The 26,189-nt window shown below is 31.4% G+C and overlaps 1 protein-coding gene across 1 annotated transcript; it reads right to left on the bottom strand.

Annotated features, from left to right (window-relative positions):
• Positions 1 to 5,766: 5,766 nt before the first annotated feature.
• On the bottom strand, positions 5,767 to 17,665 carry CYLC2 (cylicin 2). Its single transcript, XM_049773913.1, has 5 exons — positions 17,649 to 17,665; positions 12,336 to 12,376; positions 10,812 to 10,933; positions 6,345 to 7,119; positions 5,767 to 6,263 (listed from the first exon to the last, which is right to left on the bottom strand). Exons 1-5 carry the CDS (start codon positions 17,663 to 17,665, stop codon positions 5,767 to 5,769), a joined length of 1,452 nt encoding a protein of 483 aa, XP_049629870.1.
• Between the last annotated feature and the right edge of the window lie 8,524 nt (positions 17,666 to 26,189).

The following is a 26,189-nucleotide window of genomic DNA, read 5'->3' as shown; positions in this document are numbered from 1 at the left end:
AGTAAAGTGAAATTAGAAAACTATGTATCAGATTAAAATCTAGATAATTTTGGATTTGGTGATAACTATTCAAATAATTATCAATGAAATGATAAGCTATACTTACAAAAAAATTGATCCGGCATGTTTAAGCACCTAATTTGGAAGACATACAACTGAAGCCCAAGCCAGAATCTGATGTCTATCTAGCAGTACTCTTCCTGGTTTTTCAAGAAGTTCTCTCAAGACATCAAAATCTGTCTGCTGTAAATCAGTAGTCAGAGGTATCAGCCTGATATTGCAAAAACAAGCATGTACTTGTGATTCAGATTATTTAGAAATTGGCACTCCACCCTTTGTTTTTCCCAAATATCAGGGATAAATGTAAAACAAAATTTTAGCCACATCAATAGGTATGAATAGAAGTAGGAAAGAACAGAAAAAAAAACATTTGAAATTTTGATGCTGCCTGATACTTCAAAGTAACAATCTTCTTTAAATGCATTGAATTGAGGAAATTATCAGAATAGTGACTTATAGAAACAAAAAAAAATACGATAGAAAATAAAAGAAAACTTTACAACTGAAATTAAAGAATGAAGAATACAGAAGCAGACTTCAGCAGCAGAGTCTGACAAAAGTAAAATCAGTGACCTTGAAGTAAAAATACAGTGTATCATCAAGAAAACTAGGTACTAGAAAAGTTAATGTTTAAGTAAAGAAAATTTAAAATAAAGACTAAGAACCACCTCTATCACAGGAATTTGAGAGGTAGAAGTCAAATAAATGGGGATATATAATTAAGAGGGAACTTTGAACATTGATCTAGAACGCTCAAAAAGTACTTAAAATATATATACTCAAATAGAAAAGACCTGCTGGGGCCAGAGAGATATCATAGAGGTGGGGCATTAAACATGCATGAGGCCAACCTGGGAGGAGCCTGGTTCAATTCCTGGCATCCCACATGGTCCCCACAGTCTGCCGAGTCAGTTTCTGAGTGCAGAGTCAAGGTGGCTCCTGAGTGCTGCCAGGTATAGCCCCAAAACCAATCAATCAATAAATTAAAAATAGAAAAGACACTAAGATGTGTTGTATGAAAATGGTGAAAATGAGAGATAGACTACTTATAGCAGAAAAATCAAAAAGAAATCCTGAAAAAATATAGCTCAGGATAGTATCAGCCACTGACTATAAATTATCACTGCAATATTTTACTCAATCATGACAAATTAAAGACCTTTCTTCTGAGATCAAACACAAGACAAGAATATTTCTTTTTATTATATTCAGGACATCTTTTAAAATGAGGCACAACAATCAGAAGAATGATAAAATAAATTAAGGGAATCCAAATTGAAATACATTAAACTATCAGTGAAAAATAATATAGTGCAGTACTTTTAAAAAATTAATAGCCAGTGTAGCAATGTTGCAGGTACAAAAAAAATTAACACACACAAAAACCTGTTGAATTTATGCAAAAGTTTAAACTATAAAGTCAGTTAAAAATCAGTGGTTTCTTGGATAAAGAAAAAGAGGGGTGAGTCACTCTTTTGTAAGGCAGTGATTTATGCATTAAAATACATGGAGTGAGCAGCATTAAGACCAAATTATAAACTATGAACTTTGGATGGCAATCGTGTGTTTGTGTATGTTTATCTGCTGTTATAAATGTAACCGGGCAAGGGATGTTGATAATAGGGAAAACTGTGACTAAGAAATTTCTTTTGACCTATTATTGTGTAACTAAATGGGTTATAAAATTATTCAAAGTAAAGAGTAATCTAAGTGATCATTTAAAGAGATCAACAATATGAAGTCTAGACTTGTGTTATAAGTAGAGGCAATATTTGTGTCATGACACTTTAATGACCTGTGTAGAAAACATTTTCTGAGACATAAGCCTAAGAGGCAATATTAATACTACATGAATGAAGAGAAGTAGTCAGAAGACACTATCAAATACAAGAGGATGGTGGTCAGAGAGATAGTGCAGGATTTATGATGTTTGCCTCAATATAGGTGAGATGGTTATTCTAGTAGCCATGCATGATCCCCTAAGAGCAGAATCAGGAGTAAAATTCTGAATATAGCTGTGAATGCCATTTGTCCCCCCCCTCAAAAATAATATAAGACAGAAAACCAATAAAAAAGCTAAATGTTATCTTAAAATATCAGATGGTTTAGAACAAAAAAAGAGCATGACAATTTCTGTATAAAAATTGTTATCTGGGGTTGTGGAGAAAGAGTTCCATGGGAAGATTGGAGGCTTTGAGGATAATATAAAAAAAAAGATGTGATAATTGATTTCACTTCTAGTATGGGAATGGTAGAATGGAATTTAATAAACCAAATCAAATATTTGTGAGAAAGGAAGGACTTCCTAATAGAAGGGTTGACAGAATAATAATAACGAATTATCCTTCAATTTTGGACTGAATTATAGCTGAGAAATCAATTTCATTACTGAGTTTTTAAAAAACTTAAATTGCAATATATTAAACATAATTATTGAGACAGTAATTTAATACTTAAAAAGTATACACATATAAATGTATAGAAATGAATGCATGTAAACATAAAGGGAGAAAAGAAGAGATTTTCGGGAAATGCATTTATTTTGTATTTGACTAGGTGGAGGTTCTAAAAGCATTGAAACATTGTAAGCTGTTCTTCACCAAGAATCATACATTAAATTTGAATCTAAAACTTTTTTTTATTTTATTATGTGATAAAATTATCTTGAGTGTGTTTTCTTGGTGTGAAGCTAGAAAGTTTTTATTGAAACTTATTTAGAAAATGTGAGGGGAAAGTTGGGGAGAAGTTCATGTTCAAGTGAGAATACAGGCTTTTCCAGAACGGAAATAAACAAGCAAAGAGATAGAGACAAATAAGAGACATGTTTAAGGAAGAAAATGGACTTGAAGAGAAAGTGAGAAAATTATCTTAGTGGTCCTTTTTGAGGGAAGGAAGGAATTAAATTTTCTTAAATCCTGAAAGATGCTATAATTTCTAAAAAAAAAAAAGTGTGCAAATCTATCATAGAAATTCTAAATATGGAAGTCCATACTAAACGGAAGGAAAATGAAGCAATTCCTGGAAGGGAAAGAGAAATTGGTAGGATCTGACTTTGTTTTTATATCTAGCTCAAATTAGCTAGGTAGAACTGATAGTATCATCCACGCCCCCAATGCCACCTAAGGCCATGAGTTACATTAAACTTTAATCTTTGAACAGCTAAAATGAGAAGGAGCAAGAGGCCAGTGCTTAAGGAGCAAGTACAACAATTATATATTACTGCCCATGAAGACTATTTTCTGAGAGTGTGTAGATTTGGGAGTCCTTTACTTTTATACAAAAATAAAAAAATCTTTATAGGGACCAGAGAGATAGTACTGTACGTGCGTTAACCCAGTTGTCTTCATGTTGGATGAGTGTGATTCAATCTCTGGTACAATATGGTCCCCTTATCAGTTAGAAAATCTTTCCCTGAGGTGGAAAATAAATATAAAAGATACTTGAGCACAGTCTGGTTTAAAAAGCTCTAGAGGCGGAGCCATAGCATAGTGATAGGGCATTTACCATGCACATGACCAACCAGGGTTTGATCTCGTCATCCCTTATTATCCCTCAAGCCTTCCAGGAATAATTTCTGAGCTCAAATCTAGGAGCAAGCCCTAAGTGCAACCAGGTGTCTCCCAAAAACAAAAATAACAAATTAATTAAGTGAAAGATAAACTCAGAAAAGGAACAACTATTATCTTGTATCTAATATCTATATCGGGCGAGATAAAGGGAATAAAACTTTGCATATCAAGTTTTTTTTAACAAGTATTACATTTATTTTAGAGAAAATGTTTTAAATCAAATGGTATTTAACATCTGTTACTAAGTAAGGGATTTTCATTTTAAAATATTTATAGCTTTTTTTTAGTTATTGAGCCACACCCGGTGACGCTCAGGAGTTACTCCTGGATGTGAGCTGAGAAATAGCTCCTGGCTTGGGGGACCATATAGGACTCTAGATATCAAATTGAGGTCCGTTCAGGATCAGCCGCCTGCAAGGCAAATACCGTACTGCTGCACTATCACTCCAGCCCCTAAAATATTAATTTTAAGTTTTATTTCATTGGCATGGTTTATTGGTCAGCAAAAATTAATACAATATTTATAATATAGTGCTGAAGAGTACAGTAGGTCGGGCACTTGCCATGCACACAGCAAACCCAACACCCCTCCTTCTTCCCTGAGCTCCGCCAAAAGTGAGCCCATAAAGTAGACACTTGAGCTCTGCCTGGTGTGATTCCAAAACCAGAAAGAAATGATTAAAAACAAATTTAATATACGGGGCCAGAGTGATAGCGCAGCGGTTGGGCATTTGTCTTGCATGCAGCTGACCCAGGATAGACTGCCATTCAATCTTAGGAGTCCCATATGGTTCCCTGAACCAGGAGCGATTTCTGAGCTCATAACAGGGAGTAACCCCTGAGCGTCAGATGGGTGTGGCCCCAAAACTAACAAAAAAAAACAAATTTAATATATTTCCACACCTAAACAATATCGTCATATTTTTACCCTAGCAGGCTATCAAAATCTGTAATGATTTTGCATATGTATTAACAATTAATCAGGATTTTAAAATGTACATCATTTAAATATACTCTGTTAAGTCAGGCAAATTTTATTTTTATTTTTCCTTAAATGGAGAAAGTAAGTTGGTGACTATTTTCTGCTAAAAGAATTATTGATAAGTAATTGCTAAATTTAAATTATAAATAAATAAAATAAAAATATAAATTATAAATAACCTCTTTCTTAATAAATGTCTTTGCTACTTTTCTTATTTCGATTAAGTTTTAAAAACTTTTATTCAAGTGATGGTCTATAATTTTTAAATATGACAATAAAAAGCTGATTTGATGAAGCACTAGGAATAATAGAATCATTAAATTCCATTGATTTTATAAAATTATGTCAATCCAAATCTGTGAGTATATATTATTGGTGTTTAATCCAATCAAATACAAAATAAAACAAGGTGTGGGGGGGGGGCCTGAGCACTAGCACAAACAGTAAGGCATATGCCTTACCTGCGCTAGCCTAGCATAGACCACGGTTTGATCCCCCAGCATCTATATGGTTCCCCAAGCCAGGAGAGATTTCTGAATGCATAGCCAAGGGTAACCCCTGAGTGTCACAGGTTGTGCCCCAAAACAAAAAAAAATTTAAAAAATAAAATAAAACAAGATGGACTTACCAAGTTTGTATATCCTTGAGGATATATTTCATCTTTAAGAGATAAGTTCTCATAGGCGATGATGCTTTTTCTTTGGTTTGTAGCATGATATTTTTGATGTATATTTGTACCTATTTGTAAGTAGACTTCCTCTCATTACTCTAATGGTTCTTTAGTGTGTGGATGTGGTTTCAACATCTCTTTTACTTGATTTTATGATGGCTTCATTCTCTCTATTTCTCTTTCATTATTCACTGTTTTATGTCTATATGCGTATCTATTATTTATTCTCCAATCTTTTTAAATGATTTTTCATGCCTCCATCATAGCTCCAAGTTTGTCATCTTTCCTTCATTCTTCAGTGCCTTCTCTCTTAACTTTTCTTAGCACATTTCTTGTATTTTTTATGCTTTTCTGAAACATTTAAAGTGTCTTTTTCCCAATGATTTTATTGGATTAATTCTCTGAACCCCCCTCTTCACTCACAGCTTCAGTATCACACTGCTGAGAGTAATTCACTACGTGTGCATTCAGTTAATATCCATTGCCTACTTTTTTTTCTTTGAACCCTTCTTTGCAACAGCAGGACTAGTAGGACCTTTCTTGTCATCTTTTTCAACATCTTTCTTGGCAACATCAACCTTTGATTCACTGACTGCAGCAGATTTATTTTCCTTTTTACTCCCCTGCTTTTTCTGGTCTTTCTTTAACTCTTTCTTGTTCTTTTCATTACTTTTATCATCTTTCTTTCGTTCTTTCTTTTCACCTTCTGAGTCTGAAGCTAAATCTTTGCTTTTCTTTGAACCTTTCTTTTCTTTTTTGGGACCTTTCTTTGCATCTCCTTTCTCAGCTTCTGATCCCGAAGCCAAATCTTTGCCTTTCTTTGGTACGTTTTTATCTTTCTTTGCATCACCTTTCTCAGCTTCTGATCCCAAAGTTAAATCCTTGTCTTTCTTTGATCCTTTCTTTTCCTTTTTGGATCCTTTCTTTGAGCCTGCTTTCTCAGCCTCTGATTCGGAAGCGGAATCCTTGCCTTTCTTTGCACCTTTCTTAACTGTCTTTGCATCCCCTTTCTCGGCCTCAGATTCTGTTCCTGAATCCTTTCCAGTTTCCTTTCTCTTAGAACCTTTCTTTTCCTTTTTGGAACCTTTCTTTGCACCAGCTTTCTCAGCTTCAGATTCTGAAGCCGAATCCATGCCTTTTTTGGATCCTCTCTTATGTGTCTTTGCATCCCCTTTCTGAGCTTCTAATTCTGAAGCAGATTCCTTGCCTTTTTTGGATCCTCTTTTATGTGTCTTGGCATCCCCTTTCTCAGCTTCTGATTCTGAAGCAGAATCCTTGCCTTTCTTTGCACCTTTCTTAGCTGTCTTTGCGTCCCCTTTCTCCAGTTCAGATTCTTTCCCTGAATCTTTGCCGGTTGCTTTTCTCTTTTCACCTTCCTTCTCCTTTTTGGGACCTTTCTTTGCACCAGCTTTCTCAGCTTCTGATTCTGAAGCTGAATCCTTGCCTGTTGCCTTTTTCATTAAACCTTTCTTTTCTCTTTTAGCACCACTCCTTGAAATTGTCTCTGCTTCTGATTCTGTCCCTGAATCTTTGCCCTTCTCTGTATCTTTATGTTTTGGGGTATGTTTTACTGGAACATCTTTTGTGGGTTCTGCTTTTACTGGTATAGTCTTATCTTTCTTCGACTCTCTTTTGGGTTCTGCCTCTATCTTTGCTTTCGTGATTTTATCTGAAGATGTAGGTTTTGCTTTATCCTTCTTCTTTTTTCGACTGACCTTTGGTAAAGTTTGCCTTCTGGCAGCCAAATATTCTGATGGCCGCTCAGAAATTGTCATTAAAGAACGGTACATCCATAGTGGTCGTTTACGGCCTTTCTTTAAATGTTCTTCTTTTTTTTCCTGAAATATAATTCATAATAAAGAGAAAAACTAGTTAAAGTTAAGTTTTATTAGATTGCAAAAGTATTGTGTCAATCATAAAAATATTTTGGTATTCAATAAATAGTATAGATTTTCTAATTTATTCATTTATTCTGCCTTTTGAATTTTATTTTTTTATTGGGGGGGTGAAGTGTTGTGAGTTGTTGATTTTGGGTTGGTTTTGTTATTTTTATTTATTTTTTTAGTAATGTTATATATATTCTGGAGGTTGGCTGCTCTTTCAGTCAGCAGGTCAATGCAAAAGTCTAAGCTTGCAATAAAGCCTAGCCTCTGAGGAAATGTAGATCATTAAGGTCAACCCAGTGGTACTTGATGCTCAGGGCCACACACAGCAAAATTCAGGTAGCCCTGTGGTACTTGTTAGGAAATCTGGGTGAGGCACCTACTAGGCATGTAAACAATCCAATGACCTATTTTCTAACCCCTTAATTTTCTTTAATTAAATGCCTCCTTTAGGAAAAATCTTCAGCTTCATAATGCCTACACAATGTTAAATTTGATATAAGTTTAAACTAATTAATGATTTATCAAACAAATCTTCAATATTTAGGAGAGGTTACTTTTTTTGTTTTTGACTCAACATCCATGAAATTCTTGAAATATGAAGATTACTTCTCCACTCGTTTTTTACTTTTTTTTTTTTTTTTTTTTTGCGGGGGAATGACAAATACTTCGCTCTGTTCAAAGCTAACTCTAGGCTTTCTTTTCAAGGACCACTACTAGTGGTGCTCAAAGCACCATCCCTGGTGCCAGATATAAATCCCAAGCTGAACACATACAAGGCAAGAGCCCTATTTCTGCTACTCTTCTTTCTAAGGTAATCATTTTATTAATTCATTTCTTATGTTGAATAATTTCATATTTAGGTTATTTGGAACTTTATTGTCACATTTAAGGTTATGAACTCAGAATCCTATCTCTAATTAAATGTAGAATCTAAAACAACTTGGCAAGATTTAAGTTAAATATCATCAGATAGGAATTATTAAAACAGTGTAACTATTATTCCCTATTTATTAATTTGTGAAGAATGGAAACCCTTTTGAACTCCTATTTAAATATTTTAAAGGATATTTGTAAAAGAATAATTGAAAATAATATATTTTAAAGAGATCATTATCAAATAATAGAAAAATTTGAATACAGAAATAAAGAAGTAAAATATAAATAAAATATACATCATCACTGATTATATTTATTGCCTAAAATAAACTATAATACATTAATTTTGTGTGAACTATATTTTGATTAGGCATACGTCCCTTAGAAACTTCAGAAACTTTGTGAAATATTTGTCTTCCAGTGGTCAGCATATTGGTTTTAATTTTTTGTGTTTTTTTTTGTTTGTTTTTTGGGCCACACCCAGTGATGCATAGGGGTTACTCCTGGCTATGCACTCAGAAATCATTCCTGGCTTGGGGTACCATTTGGGATGCTGGTGGATACAACAGTGCTCTGTCCTAGGTCAGCTGCATGCAAGGCAAACGCTCTACCACTGGGCCATATCTCGATCCAGAATTTTGTATATTTTATCAGAGGAAATGAAGAAATATTTGAAGATTAATCAGTGTATGATAAAACTCTGTGTACTTTGAATCACAAAGTTTATCATTATTATAAATTCAAAAATTTATTTTGATTTAAGATCCCTTGAGATTTGATCTATATAGACAATTTTGACTGTGAATTAACTCTCTATAGAGGGTTTTCCATTTTTACATAATTTCGCATACATATTTTCTATGATTAATATTGCTGAACAAGTAATTAAATATAAAATATGTCAGTAAGTAAAATAAATTAAATATAGTATAAAATACAGGGATACTTTTATAAAATAAAATGCTAGTAAAATACATATTCTACTGTGGATCACTCAGACAGAATACACACATTTATTTTTCTTTAGCTAATCAGGTGGCTGAGGGAGCATCATTTTCTCCAGGGAGAGTCTCCATCTCAAAAGCTGATAGAGCTTTTATTGAGAAAGTACAAAGACAAAGTGACAAGTTGAAAAAGTGCATGCTGTAAGGCACAACCTGGTGGCAAGTTTAAAATCATTTTCAAGGAGAGAGTTTAGGAAAGAACTGAGAAATGCAAATAGCAATTGGAACATTAGGGTTACCCAGATATAAAATTCAGCCTTTGCACCTGTTTTCCATTGCTTGGTGAAGATGGTGTTTCTGTGCCAAGTAGTTTGTGACTGCTCTTGACCGGGACTTGCTTCCAACAACTTCCTTTCTTAGTCTTAACCAGAACACAGTGTTTTCCTATCCGCATCTGTCAAGTTCAAGGAGGATTCCAGAAATCTATTAGTTTACTTTCACTCACTCACAGGTTTATGCAAAACTAAAGAGGCCATAATGCAGAAGTCTCTGTGTTTTGAAAGTTTCTTGGAAATATATTCAAAACTAAGATTTTTTTCCCCTCAAGGTTATTTAACAAATGACAATGAAATATTCTCTGTTTTCTCTATAACTTGCACTAATTTATACTTGCTGAACCCTTTAGCCTTACCTTAAATTCTCATCTTTATTAGTAACACTTTGGTCTGATCTAACTCATAATTCGATGTATAAAATGCCAAGTGTGCTATTTATATTTAAGCTATTAAAATATTTCAAAGGCATTTTCTTTTCTTTTTTTTTTTTATTTAAACACCTTGTCACTAGGCCTGTTCCAGGGACATCTTAATTTTGAAACCAAATTAGTCACTGGAATTTAAATTTACCTGTCTAAGAAATATTGCAGAATTTCTGAAATGAATGTGTAACTACTTGGCAATAGCATTAGGAATATGAAAACCTAAATATGATCATTATAAATGAAGGAAATGTACAAGCTATGAATAAATTTTCAGATATAAATATAGAACTGTAGCAATGTTATGCTGTACATAACATTCATCAGTCATATATACATACATGTGTACAATGTTCATTCTCAGTTTGAAAAAAATATATATAGGAAACCTGAGTTCTTATGTGCATAATAATTTTTAAAATAAATTTGCATTATAAAAAGAGAAAAAAAACAACAACTTCCTTTCTCCAAAAAGCTGAATTTTGGTTTCTCTGAGCTGATATAGTCATAAGACCAATCAAACATGGCCACAAAATATAGCAAATTTATGTATGAATTCTGGAACTACAGACACTGTTATGACTGATCTTTTCATTTTTTTGGGGGGGTGGTCCCACATCCAGTGACTCTCAGGAGTTACTCCTGGCTACGCGGTCAGAAATAGCTTCTGGCTTTGGGGACCATAGGGTCGCAGGGATTGAACCGAGGTCTGTACTGGATCAGTTGCGGACTAGGCAAAAGCCTTACCCCTGTGCTATCACTCAAGCCCCTGCCAAGACTGATTTTTTAACACAATGCCAAGAGTAAGCACTAAGCACAACTGAGTGTTGCCCATACTTCAACCACTTCCCAGACACATACCAATTACATTAACTTTGAAATGCAAAAATATTTCTCAGTTACACTTGCGTCATTTAAATGTTTAGTAGCAGCATTATAATGTTATATATACAAAATCATTCTCATTACAGACATCTCCTTGACCAGAGCTGGTCTGTAACAGTCCAACATATGTGATAGTTGTAAATTTGAGTACTGTAAAACTAATTGACCTGTTCAAGATTCGCAAGAACATTCTGATCTCTTAGTTGTGAAGGTTTTGATCTCTTTTTTCTTCCAGGTCTTGGTGGTTTGGGAAATCTTAATGAAAAGTGCTGCTGATTCCATGATTTCTTGCTTAATTCACTGACTAAAATAAGACATTAAAATATACGTTAGATTAAATAAATTGTTATCATTACTAACTTATCAGCAAGGATATCAATTCTTTTAATGCAAAGTAAAAACTGATTAAGTTTATGACTTTATTTTTTATTATATAAAATTCTTTTTTAATTGGAAAATAAAAAAGATTTTTCTACTTTAACCAGTTTATAATAGGTACATGAAAATACAGTCTGCAATGTAAGTGGAACAAAAACCTTACTGTTTTCTTTTAATCTTTGAGGTCTATTCAGTTTAAATTTTTGCTTCATACATTTTTGGTATGAACATAATTCTACTGAGAATCGAAAATATTACTTCTGTAGTCTCCAAAGTACTTGATGAAATTCTGATATAAAATATTTATTAGATATATGATTGAATCTAAATGCTAATGTTCCAAATTCTTTTAGTAGTAATTTTCGAGCTATACAAATACATGTTTGGGTCAGAGACATAGAATAACAGCTAAGGCACTTACTTTGCACACAAATAATGTGGCCTACATCTTTTGGAATTTCATATACTCCCAAAAGCATTGCCAAAAGTGGCTGCTGAACACAGAACCAGGAGTAAGCTTCAGCCTGTTTGGCCCAGCCCTACCCTCCCAAATAAATGTTAAAATTTAAGAACTACATTGTTACAGATGGCATATAATAAAAATATTCACAAACTGTACCAATACTGAGAAGATAAATTAAGTAGAATCTATAACAGAAAAGATAAAGACATTTAGAATAGCAGGGAGATTGGTGGGTATTAGTGCTGTGAAAATTGTGTGATAATACTGTGTAGAATAAAGAAGACAGACTTGTCAGTTTCCTAAGGTCAATGTCAAGATCAGTGAAAAAATATATAGAAAGAAAGTTATGTTTAAGTTTATTCTCTGAGAAAAAATCTATCATGTATGTAGCAAAAGATATTCTTGATATAGGTGAAATGCTGTTTATCTGGTTTCTAAATTGCTTTTCAACTCTAACATTCTATTTATGATTTCTAGCATATAGTGTATCTACTTAGGTTGTTCAAACTTTGTTAATTTTGAAACAAAATATCTTAGACATTTGCTGAGCCAATGAGAACATAACTTGAAAATAAAGTTGACTTTTGAAGTCAGAGAGATGGTGTAAAGAAAAGATAAAGCTCTTCTTTTGCACTATGCTGACCAGGCAGTATATACCGTATGTTCCTTAAAGCACAAAATCTGAGCACAGCTAGGTGAAAATCTAAAACTCAATAGCAAAAATAAAAATAACCAAAGCAAAAATAAAAAATTCAATGGACTCTTAATCACAATTTATGTCAGTTACTGATTTATCACTTAATGAAAACAATAATTTATGATTAAAATTAATAAGTATTTTAAATAACTATTTGTATTTTCTTACCTGGAATGTAATTATCATATGTTCCAAAGTTTGATTTGTGGCTATTCAAAAGGAAAGGTAAAGTTTTAATTAAGATACATGAACTGACTATATTATCATGCTTTATCATGCTTAAGTACTTGGCACTATGAGTTAAAAAAATGTTCTAAACTGTCAGAACTTTTGTTTTATAAGATTGTATATTTATATCAGAAAATTGGAGTTAAACAAATGTGTATTTTTAGAAAAAACTTTTGCAGAATAAAATATTTAACATATTTAAAAATATTGCATATTTTAAACAACATATATTTATTTTTACTTGTGAATCATGTTTGAAATTCTTCTCCTTGCCTTAATATCTAATTCAATTGTGATTAACTATTAGTTATCAAATAAAATATTTTATGCTTATGTAAAATCTTCACTGAATAAGAATGCAAATATTTCAATAGCATATATGTATGTAATATTTCAATAACATATATGTACACTTAGCTATTGAAACAGATTTTATGTTCTAACCAATAAAAAATGCAAAACTTTATAAAATATATACAACTATAATTTTTTATGTTTTAGTTACACAAGTTTGACATCTGTTTTCACTAAGAATATATATAGCCTAACATCTGACTATTGTAAGTAAATATCAAGATCTATTAGAAATATTAGCAATTTTATTACACTATAGAATTGAGCTATTGTTAATTGTAAGTTTATAGATTTATGACATGCATATTCTTATTAAAAACATGCTCACAGTGTTTTATTTATTTTGACATGTCTTAAATAACCTAGTGTTTACAAAAGTATTTTGAAAACTTCATTAAAGCTCTAGTTTCCAACATAAAACCTGACACATTCTTATCACTATATAAAAATTGACATGAGTCCCTCATATTTTGGTGGGCCTATGCAAACAACAATTGCCACTCTAACACCACTTTTACTGTGCTCCTTTGACTCTAATCTTTAAAAAGAACTCACTTAAAATTTGAGGTTAACTTAAGCTAATATGCATGTATATGGAAATGTAAGAAAATACTATGCCTGTAATGTTTAAGGAGTTAAGTAAGTTTTATGGCTTTAGATTGCCTTGTGTACTGTTAAGAAATATTATAATGTGTTACAATCTGGGTACTTGAGGGACAAAGTATTTGTACATGGATTCTGTCTTATTTATCTTAATGTTCTTTGGCTGAAATTTCAAAGTTAAGATATCAGAAAGGGGACTTCTGAGAATTATGTTATGGGTGAGTGTCCTTCCACTGTAACTTTACCTTGTCCTCTTTCTTTGCACCCTTGTTCTCATAAAAAAAAAAAAGTCATAACAGGTTTTCAGAGAGGTAAGAACATTTAGGAAAACACATAGTATTGCTAATGGACAGGAATAAATTGATTTCCAAAATATGTTTTTTTATAAAACACACTAATTGATTATATGTGATCTTTTATCTTCTTGGATTATTTTAAAAAGCTACATGTACAAAGTAAAATATTGATTTCTTGCTGAATCTCTATGGAACCGTAATATTTCTCTCTAAATACAAAGACTATATATTGTAGATATAAATGTGTGTGGGACAGATGAAAACCATGGATGTAGTGATTGCCACATATTTCTGAGCTTTTTACTATACAGACAGAGATTCTCATTTCCCTAAATCAGTCAGAAGGTCACTCTCAAGCGTGTAGCTGTGAAAAAAATATTCTGGATTTAAGTGTCAATTTCTTTTGAAAATGGTTTATTTTAAAACTTATTGAGTTCTTCGGGCATTGTTGTAATATCAGTGTTAATAGTACATTTCTTAATACTGTCTGTATCAATATAAATCATTCACTGGTTTTCAAAGGTGCAGACACTAATATTTGAAAAGCAGATTTAAACAAAATAAATCTTAATTTGTTAAACCATTTTGAAATGATGTTATACATTTTGTAATATTTCTAATATTGCTGACTCTATGAGAAGCATTTTTGTGTTTTATGTTTGTTCTTATACCTATTAAACATATACAAACTCAGTTTTCCCTTAAATATTTTCTATTTACATATTAAAATAGTGATGAATTGATATATTAAAAAATTGAAATGAATCAGATTAATACAAAAAGATGTGTTTTGGGGGGCTAAGCTCCTGGCTTGGGGGGACCATATGAGACGCCTGGGGATCGAACTGCGGTCCTTCCTTGGCTAGCACTTGCAAGGCAGACACCTTACCTCTGGTGCAACCTCACTGGCCCCAAAAAGATGTGTTGTTGACTAATAAATTATCTGGCCTAGTGTGGTTTTTAACTAGGGTCATAATTAAAATTACTTGCCTCAGTATATCTTATTATAATATTAAAATTTACTGCCTAACCATATATCAACTTCTCTATTCTGAATGGCCTGGGAGTATTACTATTTTATATTCATAAATAATATTAAAAATTTGAGTTTTAAAAAATGTAAATAGGCATGATATATTATTTACATCTTTACTGCTTGCTAAGCAACTAAATAATAAAATTATATTACAATTCTTAAATATTTAAAGTATGTAATTTTTCTTTTATTTTTTTTCCTTGTTATTTTCTGAAGAGCACTCCTAGCAGTGCTCAGGGGTTACTCCTGGCTCTGAACTCAGAAATATCTAGAAGGCTCAGGGGACCATATAAATCCAGGGATCAAATCTGGGTTGGTAATGTGAAAGGCAAACGCCCTTCCTACTGTGATATTATTATGGACCCCTGAAATATGTAGTTTCTTCTTAATAAAAAATAAACAAGCAGAAATTGTATAATATATATTTATAAATTAAAATGTAATTGTAATTATGGAATATTATAGAAATTTCCTAAAAGAAAATCTATGCATTAATGTATTTTAGTAAATGTTTAAAAATCTGTGTTTAAATATTTGATTTAAAAATAGAATAGTATCATTTCTGAGTGGCAACTTGGTGAATTTTAGATGTTAACTGGCTTGAAATATAATTTTATTGGTGATAGCATTTCTCTCCTTTTTTCTGTGGCATAGTCAATATATTTTTAGACCAGAAATTTTTATATTTGCTTTTTCAAATAAATTGTTTTAAGACTATTGCTATAACTTTAACTTTTTTAATTTATAATCTGCTATATTTAAATAAAAATTTATTTTCACTTTAAGTGAAATATATTCTTATATACTTATAATAAAATAATATAATAAAATATGATGAAATAAATTTCATATAATTTCTCCAAGACATTGAAGATAATTTAATTGCCTACTTCCATAAAGAAAATTATATACAGCACTAAGTGACAAATTTTCTAAATTTTCTTTCTCTGTAATAGTTCTTGAATTAAGGTCTCTGGACATAAGTAAGGAAACCTAATAGCTTCATCTTAACAGATGTCAAATTTAATACAGAACCCACTATTCTGCATTCATTTCAAACCCTCAATTTAATCATGTTAAAATAATTCTCAATACATGAGGGCTTTAAGTAAGACAGATTTCCATTGCTAGTCGTGTATGTGTAACATGTTTGTGACTGAGAAAAGTAATTTTAAAGTTTCTTTAAAAAATATCCTGAAGTAGAAAATAAGGGACTTTATTTTTAAAATAAAGAGAAATATTTTTAAATAGTAGTGGCCTAAAGTGGTAAGGCGCTTGCCTTGCATGCACTAACCGGAGTCCCAAATGTTCCTCTAAGCCAGGAGTGATTCCTGAGAGCATAGCCAGGAGTAAACCATGAGTGTCACCGGATGTGGCCCAAACCCCCCAAAATAAATAAATAATAAAATAAAACGATTTCTGTGTTTACAGTGGGATAATTGCTATTAAAGGCAAGTACCAAAAATAAATAAATAAAAGCAAATGTTCATCACATTTTTTTCTTCCTTTTTTAGTTTGAGTAATTTCAAACTTAACTAACACCATTAAAAATAACTGTTAACTACTACATGGCTGCTGTGGATTTTGCCGTGCACTCTGTATTATGGTGAGATATTTTTTCCAGAGAGTAATACTGATGTTTTGTATTATGATATGGGTTTGTTTGGAAAAAAATTCTGAAAGAAACATTTTTCAATTCTTGAACATTTTAAACAATAGAATTTTGTCTGTGTTGTATATAATGTCTAGTATAGGTTGAGATTAGGGTTTAGGATTCAGCTACTAAGCACCTTCAAATTCATGGAACGCCCTTTCCTCAGCTGTATTGAAAAGTGTAGGACTGGAGAGATTCTTCAGTGGGTAGGATGCTTGCCTTGTACATTTTGAACCTGAACTCAATCCTAGATACTCTATATATTGTCTCTCATATTCCTGCTAGGAGCAGAGAACCAGAATTAGACCCAAGCACTACTGGGCGTAGCCCCCAAACAATAAAAAATAAACAAAATAAACAAGATTATACTAACAAAATGTTAATAGAACAAGGTGATTAATGTTGTTTATCAAGATGAATCCTTACACCAAGATAATTAAGAGACATTATTATACATTTATATTGGAACCAAAGAGAGATAGGTCATACCGTAGATATTAGAACAAGAGACTTAAAATTGAAGTGTTTGTTTCTTTGACATTTTAGTTTGAGGTATCTATATGGGTTGAAATCTTTGTGAAAAATAGTTTTCATTTCCCTTTGAAATGTTAGCTTTACTCAATAGAAGTTAAATAAAACATTGCCATTTAAGAAGGTAAAAGCAACAAGAAATGAGACTCAGCTTGAATGGCTGAAGTTCGACTGAAAGCCGGTATTAGAGAAAAATATGTAGAGAGCAGAAAAATAAAATTCAAACAGGATAATACTATTTGTCAATTGCAGTTCAGTAGTCATGGAACATGCTGCAAAGATAAGGGACTATGGTTCAATTTGGATTATGCTGCCTTTTACCAGATGCTTAGTACTTAACCTATGCTTAATACACTTCAATAGCATTCATCGCACAAGAAAAGATGTATTATACAGTATTACAAACCTTTTCATACCCTGAAATGTTTCCATAAATTTCAAATGTCTCAAAAGGAAGTTTCAGTTTTCTAAATAAGAAATTTGGATTTTCTAATTCACTATATTTCAGAATATGGTCTTATTAAAATGAAGTCTCACATTGGATGATATAATACAAAATCATATATATATATTTTTTCGTGAAGTGAATGAACTGCTTAAATCTGAATCAAAACAACTTATGATTCTCTTCAGAAAAGGTATCTCTATTAAGTTTATTATCACTTTTTTATTGATGGTATAATAACATAACACACATCTCTACACTAAATAAAATAAATGTAAGATAACTAGAACACTAAAACTATTTTAAAAATATAAAATTTAACAAGAGGACTTACAATCTTGGTACAGACATTTCCCCCACCTATGATTTGCCAAGACTTAAACAGTGTAAATTTAAATTGGTGATGCTGACAGGTGACATCATAAAGAGCCTGACAGCATTGGGAGTTAAAGACAAAATAAGAGGAGGTGTACTTATTTTTGTGTCCTCTAATATTAAGGTAAAGATTGTTATTTTTTTTATAAATTATCACTGAATAAATATAATTGGTAATTTAAAAAACAATTGAATTTACATACTAGAAAATACGTTATTTTCCTATAGTTTTCATTTATTAAAAAGATTTATTAAAAGAGTTAAACCTGGCAAAAATCAGTTGTAGCATCTTTAATTTTCCTTTATTTTAATTTGTCTTATACTCAGTATTGCTCGTAATTTTACATATCATTTTTACATTTGTACCTGGTAGATTTTTTCATATGTAGAAAAATGTAAAACTGTTTGTGGGGACTGTAGAAAACTTTTGTTTATAAGTGTCAATTTCTTGTGGTACCTGTTATTTTATTTCTGCTCTTATTTATTAGGAATTTTTTCCTTTAAGCTTCACTATGGATTCTCAGTCTTCTTTAGTATTTAAAAGAATCAAAATTTAGCTTAATAAAAATAATTTTATTATTTATGTTTTGTATTTTAATGTACATAACATATAACATATTATTGTTTTATATTAATTCTTCTTTTTTAAAAAATCTACTATTTCATTTTTTTTTGGTTTCTTCAGTTCTTAGTTTGGATAATTATTTGAGTCTTTTCTCTTGATATAATAGATATTGCAATGAACCTACTATTTTTTCTCTGTCCAAATGATTTTATAGCTCATGTCTTCATTCTAATCTGTTTCCATCTTTTCTCATTAATACAATTGTTTTTGTTTTGTTTTTTGTGCCACACCTGGTACGCTTAGAGTTTACTCCTGGCTATGAGCTCAGAAATCATTCCTGGCTTGGGGCACCATATGGAATGCCAAGGATCGAACCGAGGTTATTTCTGGGTCATCTGTATGCAAGGTAAATCTCCTACTACTGTGCTATCGCTCTGACCCCAATACAACATTTTTCAATAACATGTAATGCATGTTCTGAATACATGAAAGTTTTAGTCTTCTTTTTGGTCCTATCATTATAATTTGCAGGAAATATTTTGATATGATTTTAATCTTTTTGACTATTGACACTGTTTTTTGTGTACCAGCATGTGGTTTATTCTAAAAATATTCCATGATACTAAGGAGAAGTATGGACTATTTTTTTTTGTGGAAGAAAGTAATATAAATGTTTATTATTCTGAAATTTTAATACATCTTTTAAAGTTATTTTTGTTTTTATTATTTGTAATTTCTTGCTTAGTTTACTTATCCAATGATAAAATGCAACTATAAAGTCTTGCTCTCCTAATATCCAATTATCAATATCTCTCATTGCTTAAAACTTGCTTTTTTATATTTTGAGTCTCGTTCATTTGGTGAACATATATTAGTGAGAATCATGTCTTCTTAATGTATTGACCCCTTTAGTACACAATAATCCATCTAGTATCTTACCTTTGTCAGTTTTAAATCTATTTTATTTATTATAAATATACCTTTCCTAGTCTTTTTTGAAAATTCTTTACTTAAACACCATGGTTACAAGCTTATTTATAATACAATTGCTTTTTCCTCAGTTACAACATTGGTTATGATTGAGTTTCTGTCATACAATGTATGCCATCCTTCTTATGTTTTAATGAACAATTTGGGAATACTTGTCTTGTACTATAGATTTTACATTTCTCTGCTCAGACATTTTTGTTTGGTATCCAGCTCTAGTGATGTTTGGTGATCACCAGAGCCACTCTGTCACTACTCTCATCACCAGGAATGTACATCATTATTGATTAAGTATATTTCCAGGGATTTAACACAGTTTATACATTCTAAGCATGTGCCCTACCATTTGATATATTTTTCTGTTCTTGGTCTTTTTTATGATACCATTCTCCCATATCATTGTTTTCCAAGATTTACTTTAAATCTGTTTTATCATTGAAGTTCAGGCAGGTGTCTTCTGAATAGGTAAATAGTGAGATTTTGTTCTAGATATGTCCAACTACTCACTCATTTCATTAAAATAGATTGTTATTAACAGTTAATTAAATTATCTATACAAAAGAATATATAAATATTTCTGCATACTTCCTAAGCAGAGTTAAGAGGTTGAGGACAATCATCATTGATATACAACATGTGTTTAGCTTGCCAAATCACACCTCAGATTCACACTTCCAGAAAATTCCAAGATCAGGGGTCCTCAAAGTTGATAAACAAGGTCAGTTCAATATTCCTCAGACCATTTTAAGGCCATATTATAATTTTCAAAATAAACTATAAACAAATTCCTATTCACACCGAACAAATATATTTTGAAGTAAGAAAAAAAAGACAACACACAAAAGATATTTGCATTCCTTTATACAAATAACTACTCAGAGGAGAAGAGATCAAAGTGTCTATCTCATTTAAAATAGTCTCCAAAACTATCAAATATCTAGGAATCAATTTAACAAAAGAGGTGAGATTTCTATAATAAAAACTTCAAAACACTTAGAAGGAATTTAATAAAGATCCAAGGAAATGGAAGAATATTTCATGCTCATGGATTTGTATAAGCAGAGCCCCATGCTTCAAAATTAGGATCTGGAGTGTCTGGAATCAGATATATGAAACAGGAAATAATCCACACAGTGCAAGGATACAAGAATGAGTTCAGAAATTCCAACACTTGGGCTAGAAATCTCACCACACAAGACTTTTGATCTGAGGAAGGAAAGTAGCATAGTGAAGGCAGATCGAATAATTAGCCAGTTCTTTTCTAAAACCCAGGTTTTTATTTGCCAGAGCCAGGCCACACCCTAGGAAGAAGAAGAAGGAATAACAAGTAGGAAGTGATAGAGTTATTTCATCACCATAGCACACCCTATACTGGAGTATGACTATTGATAAGGGTATTCAACAGATTTGAGGATATATTATCAAATTAAATTACTATATAGAATTAATGCAATTCCTATTCAAATTTAGACAATACCCTTCAAGGACTTAGAATAATGAGTTATAGAGTTTACATGCCAATGACATAAAACTAAAATTTTTCTGTATGGCAAAAGAAACAGGCTAAAATTAGAAGACAGCTAACTGAATAAGAGAAAATTTTTGCACTCAACAAATCATATAAAAGTTTGATATCTAGGATATGCATAGTACTCACAAAGGTTAACTCCACAAAACCTAAATACCCCATCAAAAATGAAGAGAGTAAATGAACTGACATTTCTCTTAAAAAGACCAACAGATGGCCAAAGACACATGGAAAAATGTTCATCACCACATATCATTAGGGAAGTCCAAACCAAGAAGCCAATAATATATATATATATATATATATATCTTATAAAAGTGAGGCAAATATCAAAAATACTGGGAACAACTTCTGTTGGTGGGACTGTGGTGAAAAAGCAACTCTCCTCCACTGCTGGTGTGTGTTATGCCTGGTCCATTCTCTATGGAAAACAGTCAGGAAGGTTCTCAGCAAATTCAAAATTGATCTACCATAAGACCCAGCAATTCCTCTTTTGGGTATCTATTCCCAGGACAATAATATATTCATCCAAAAGAATGTATGCACATTGCTAATTATTACAACACTATTCAGAAGAATACCTAAGACTTGGAATCAACATAAATGTCCAACAACAGACCAGGGGATCTTGAAGACGTACACATATATACAATGGAATACTACATAGCTGTAAGGAATGGTGCGATCATGCAATTTTCTGTAACATGGAAAGAAATGTAACATATTGGGTTTTTTGTAACATATTGTTAAGTGAAGCCAGAAGAAGAAGGATAAATATTTAGTATTTAGAAACACAATAATCTAAATGGTGGTTAACTCAAACACCATGGGCTCCAAGGTATAGTGAGGAGAAGAATAGAAACTGAGTGGAAGTGGAGAAAAACAAATATGAATGGATGGAATTAGGGACTCAGCAGTCTCCGGTGCATTGGTAGTGTTAAAAAAAGACCTAACTAAATATCCAAGCCAAAGTCAAAAACAATGGAATCAAGTGACCCAAACAATAACAACCTAATTTAAATGAGCCTGTTATACTGGCAGTCTTGGGGACAAAGGTGGTGGTATGGGATGTATCTGGAGAACATTGGTGAAGAAAGGTTGACAGTGGTGTTGAGATTGACCATTCATTGCATTTGTGAAATCCAACAGAAGAACTTTGTAAATTTCAGTTGTTCCAATAAAATTAAAGTTAAAAAAATTAGGAACAAATGCAATATTTAAAATGAAGAACAAGTACAGATACTTCTCGCTTAACGACCTACCTGTTTAGCCACCGCTCGCACTTAACGACCATCTCTTCACCGTTATTTTATTTTATTTTACATATCCTTTTTACATCTTGTACACTCTACAGTACAGTACTGTGTCTTTTGGTGCTTTAATGTACCTACTTTATTAACTTTATGTTCTGTAATACATTGCAGTACTGTGTGTAAATTACACAACCTATGCAAATTAAAACAAGTGAAAGTATTCAGTTTGATCTTTCTCGTTATTTTACTTATTCAGAATACTGTATTGTCAAGTACTAGGCATATATTGTACTACAGTAAACAGTACATACAGTTCCTTGCATAACGACCAAGTCTTTGAAACCGAACTTGGTCGTTAAGCGAGGAGTATCTGTATAGTTAAATCAAATAAACTCATCAGTCTTTCAATGGGAACTATGGGCTTCCTTGGGGGAGGGCATAATTCAAGGACCTCTCCTTGAGACTGAGAGGAGGAATTGAGAGACAGAGATAAAGAGGGAAGTTGGAGAATGTGGTATACATCCTATGTATGTGCATTGCAGGACTGGGATGGGTCTAGCAGTATAGGCAGCAGGGACAAAAAACACCCATATAGAGCCTGTGGGCTGTAGATTGAGAACCCCTAGACAAAAGCATACACATATGTGTTTTTAGCAACCAGAATTACACTTGTGGATTTAGGACAATATGCTGTTTTAGGATCAAATTCAGGACACATGTAAGCCAGGCATGTGCTCCAACCAAGGTATGTCCCTGGCCCCATTTTCGTTTGTATGGATTCTAACTTTCTGTTCCATTTTTTAAAATTTCTCTCATTTATATTTTGATAGCTGTCTTTTGTATAGTAATTAGGTTAAATTCAACCCTATTTTTGTTTCTTAGAATATGTCTTTCGATTATCTAGAGAGACCTTTATGTCTAGAATTTTATGCATATAGTCATTTTTAATTTGTCAAGTAAATATTAATTCTTCAAAATTAGTCTCTTTCTTTCCACATTTTGTGATTTTAAACTTTTATGCTACTTCAACATATTTTTCTTCAGTGTTTATTGCTAAATTGATTCAGCAGATTTGATTTCTTTAGCAATTATTTGTCTTAAAATCTTTTTATCATGCCTTTAAAATTGAAAGATAGATATGTTCTTTCTTGTAGGTCTTTGACTTTGAACACTGAAAAAAATCAAATATTTTTTCTGATAATGTAGAGTTTTGTTTGTAAAATATACTGTAAGTCCTGTGTAATGCCTTTACATATAACTCTGCTTTTCTCTTGCTGTTTTTAGAATTCTAATTCTACCTTTGGCTTTATATATTTTGAATATAGTGTTTTGTGTGCAGATGAATGTGTTTTATTTGAAATTCTATTTACTTCCTGAATATGGTCATATGTCTCCATCCTCAGTTTGGGGAATTACTTGTTTTTATTTCTTCAACTTAGATATATACATTTTTATTATTGATTCTTTTTTCCGGAATGTCTGTGAATAAAGTGATGTTCATAAGTTTTTCTCCTATATCATTTACAGTGTTTATACATAGTATATAATGTGTATTTTTTACATATTTTATGTATAATATACTTTTTACCAACATTGAGAAAGATTATTTTATAGTATGGGAAGCATAATTTTATAGTAATCTTATAGATGATATTTTTTTGCAATTAGGAAAAAATTGATTGGGGTCAGTATGAGCTTTACAATACACTCTCTATTGGAAAGTTGGATAAACAGGTTCTTGCTGCCTTTATCAATATAAACGTATTTTAAAATGCTGTCTTGGAAAAATTCAAAGCTGAGAAATTAATCATGGTCACTTCTTCCAGACTTCTCACAGTCTCCAAACTACAAATCTGCTTTAGCTTTTCCTAATTCTAGAGATTCATTCTAAATATTCTGACAACATTTCATTGTGTATATGTACCACATTTTCTTCAGTCATTCATCTGTTGTAGGGCATCTGTATTTTTCATTATAATTTTCATTTTAAGGTATCTTAAAACTGAGGGTACTTAATGACCTTCTGAATCTATGTGCTTATAGTAGTCAGGAATTTTGAAAAATGGACTTTTTGTTGTCTGAAGAATTTTCATTCTTTAAAATTACAGATTCTATTTATGAAGAACATAAAAATGCAATTAATATTCAATGAATTGATAAATTTAAAAATAAGTAAATCATGAAAGAAATACTCAAATACTTAAGTGTAATATTTCCATTCATTTTCTCACTGCATTATAACTAGACTTAAAAGAAGCTGTCAGTTTGACATGCCACACCACTGTTCAAACACTTAAAAAAAGTTTACTGTAACTAGTCTTACAAACAGATGAAATTAATTTGAATGATGTAGAAATGGTGAGTTTGACATATTGAAGTTAAGGTGTTTCCCTTCAAAGCTATATTTAAAATGCTGAGTAATTTTAATCAGTACAAAAGATCTAACTATTCATCCACAAAAATAAATAAAACTAATTGTTTATATCAAGAATATTATATATCTAAATCATAGATTAATGCACACTACTGAACTTAAGTATTTACATATATCTATTCTCTAATCAATTCAGATATTAATTAAATGCTTTAGGTTGCAACTATTTCTATAATATGCATCAGAATTACTGAAAATCATAGTAATTACTAATCATAGGAATTCAATTAAGTTTCATTATATAATGGTTATTATGGATTGCATAATTTATATGCATTAACATATTTCCAGATGAAAATATTTTGGTCAATAAACTATACTTTAAAATCTATATTGCTTTAGGTATATTTTTATAATTTTATGAACAACATGATATTGTCATAATAAATTATTGAAGTGTTATTTTCATTATTTTATATATTTATTTTATGCATATATTTATATTTTTATTATATTTAAACATATGACAAAATGTATTAATAAATAACATTATATTTTATTTGCAGAAAACTTACAGTATATATTTCTGCATCAAGAATCCATATATAAAATTAATTTATTTTGGAATAATATCTCATAAGTAACAATGTGTAAGATAGAAATAGAGATAAGAATTTTTCTTAATTTTTATGCTCTCTTTTATTGTAAAACAACCAGAGAATAAAACTGTCACTCTATAAATGGTTTATTATTTATGACATTCATTCATAAATTATTTTCTAGCTTAGAAATATAAAGCACAGTTATGATTGCTTTTCCATTTGTTCTTAGTTACAAATTTAATTCATTTCAATTTTATGCATTTTCAAGTTTAATTTACATAAATAACAGTAGGAAGTAAAAAAGAATGTCCATAGATGCATGTAGAGAATGAGTGCAAATATTGGGAAATGTGCTGTGTCAAATAAATTTTGATATAACTAACAGTGATAGAAAAAAAATATGTACAGGGAATTGATTTTAGTTAATGTTTGCAGAGATTAGCTTTCAACTAGTTCATTCAAATCTGATATGAGTGCATGTTTTATTTGTTTGACTACGATTCCCCAGGTGTGACATCTCAATGAAATCTAAATATCTCTGCTCCTTGTTCCTCAGCTTTAGTGCAGAAATATGTTTCAATTTAATGAACATGAACCCTGGCTCCCCAACCTTTAAAAAGACACCCCTTTACCTGTTTGGAGCCTACAAAGAATGAGTGATATTCAGTTTTCTTTGTAGAATTCAGTTTGGATGTTTGCAATTCCATTGAAGTTTATGGTACACAAAATTACTGCAGCTGTCAATGACTAAAGTGTGCATGTCTTGTCACCATGATCCTTTTGACACCTCTGATTCAATTATTATCATCATTTACTCACACACACACACATACTTTTCTTATTCTTTTTCCCACTTAATGTTAATTAATCTTGTAGTTCAAAATCATGGGTTTGTCACTATTCCATACTATTTATCCCCCTGCTTTCTTTGTTTTTCTATATCCTATGATGAGTGACATTATCTGCTATCTGTCCTCCATATGACTACAGTAAATGTGAAACAGAAAAAGATGAAGAAATACGAGTTGCCAATCTTGAGTCAAGGAAAATAATTTAACAAAGCATAAAATTTCATGTAGCATAAAAACTGTGTCATTTAATTTTCCAAAGGACTATTTATAAATTCTGAAAGGAGGAACAGAAACATCAACTCTCTCCCTGGTATTAATTTTAATTCTTGGAAATAATCTA

This window comes from Suncus etruscus, chromosome 1, assembly GCF_024139225.1.
Source record: "Suncus etruscus isolate mSunEtr1 chromosome 1, mSunEtr1.pri.cur, whole genome shotgun sequence".
NCBI lineage: Eukaryota > Metazoa > Chordata > Mammalia > Eulipotyphla > Soricidae > Suncus > Suncus etruscus.
Note: the sequence above shows the minus strand (reverse complement) of the source record. Positions and strands in the feature narration are given on the sequence as shown.

Bases quoted from the DNA above. Each gene is read 5' to 3' on its own strand.
- CYLC2 (XM_049773913.1), bottom strand. The intron at 10,934-12,335 runs GTAAGAAAATAC...GTCTTATTTTAG, and splicing joins ATATGATAATTACATTCCAG to TCAGTGAATTAAGCAAGAAA. The intron at 6,264-6,344 runs GTTCTAAGAGAA...CAGTTAAGAAAG, and splicing joins TTCCAAAAAGGAAAAGAAAG to GTGCAAAGAAAGGCAAGGAT.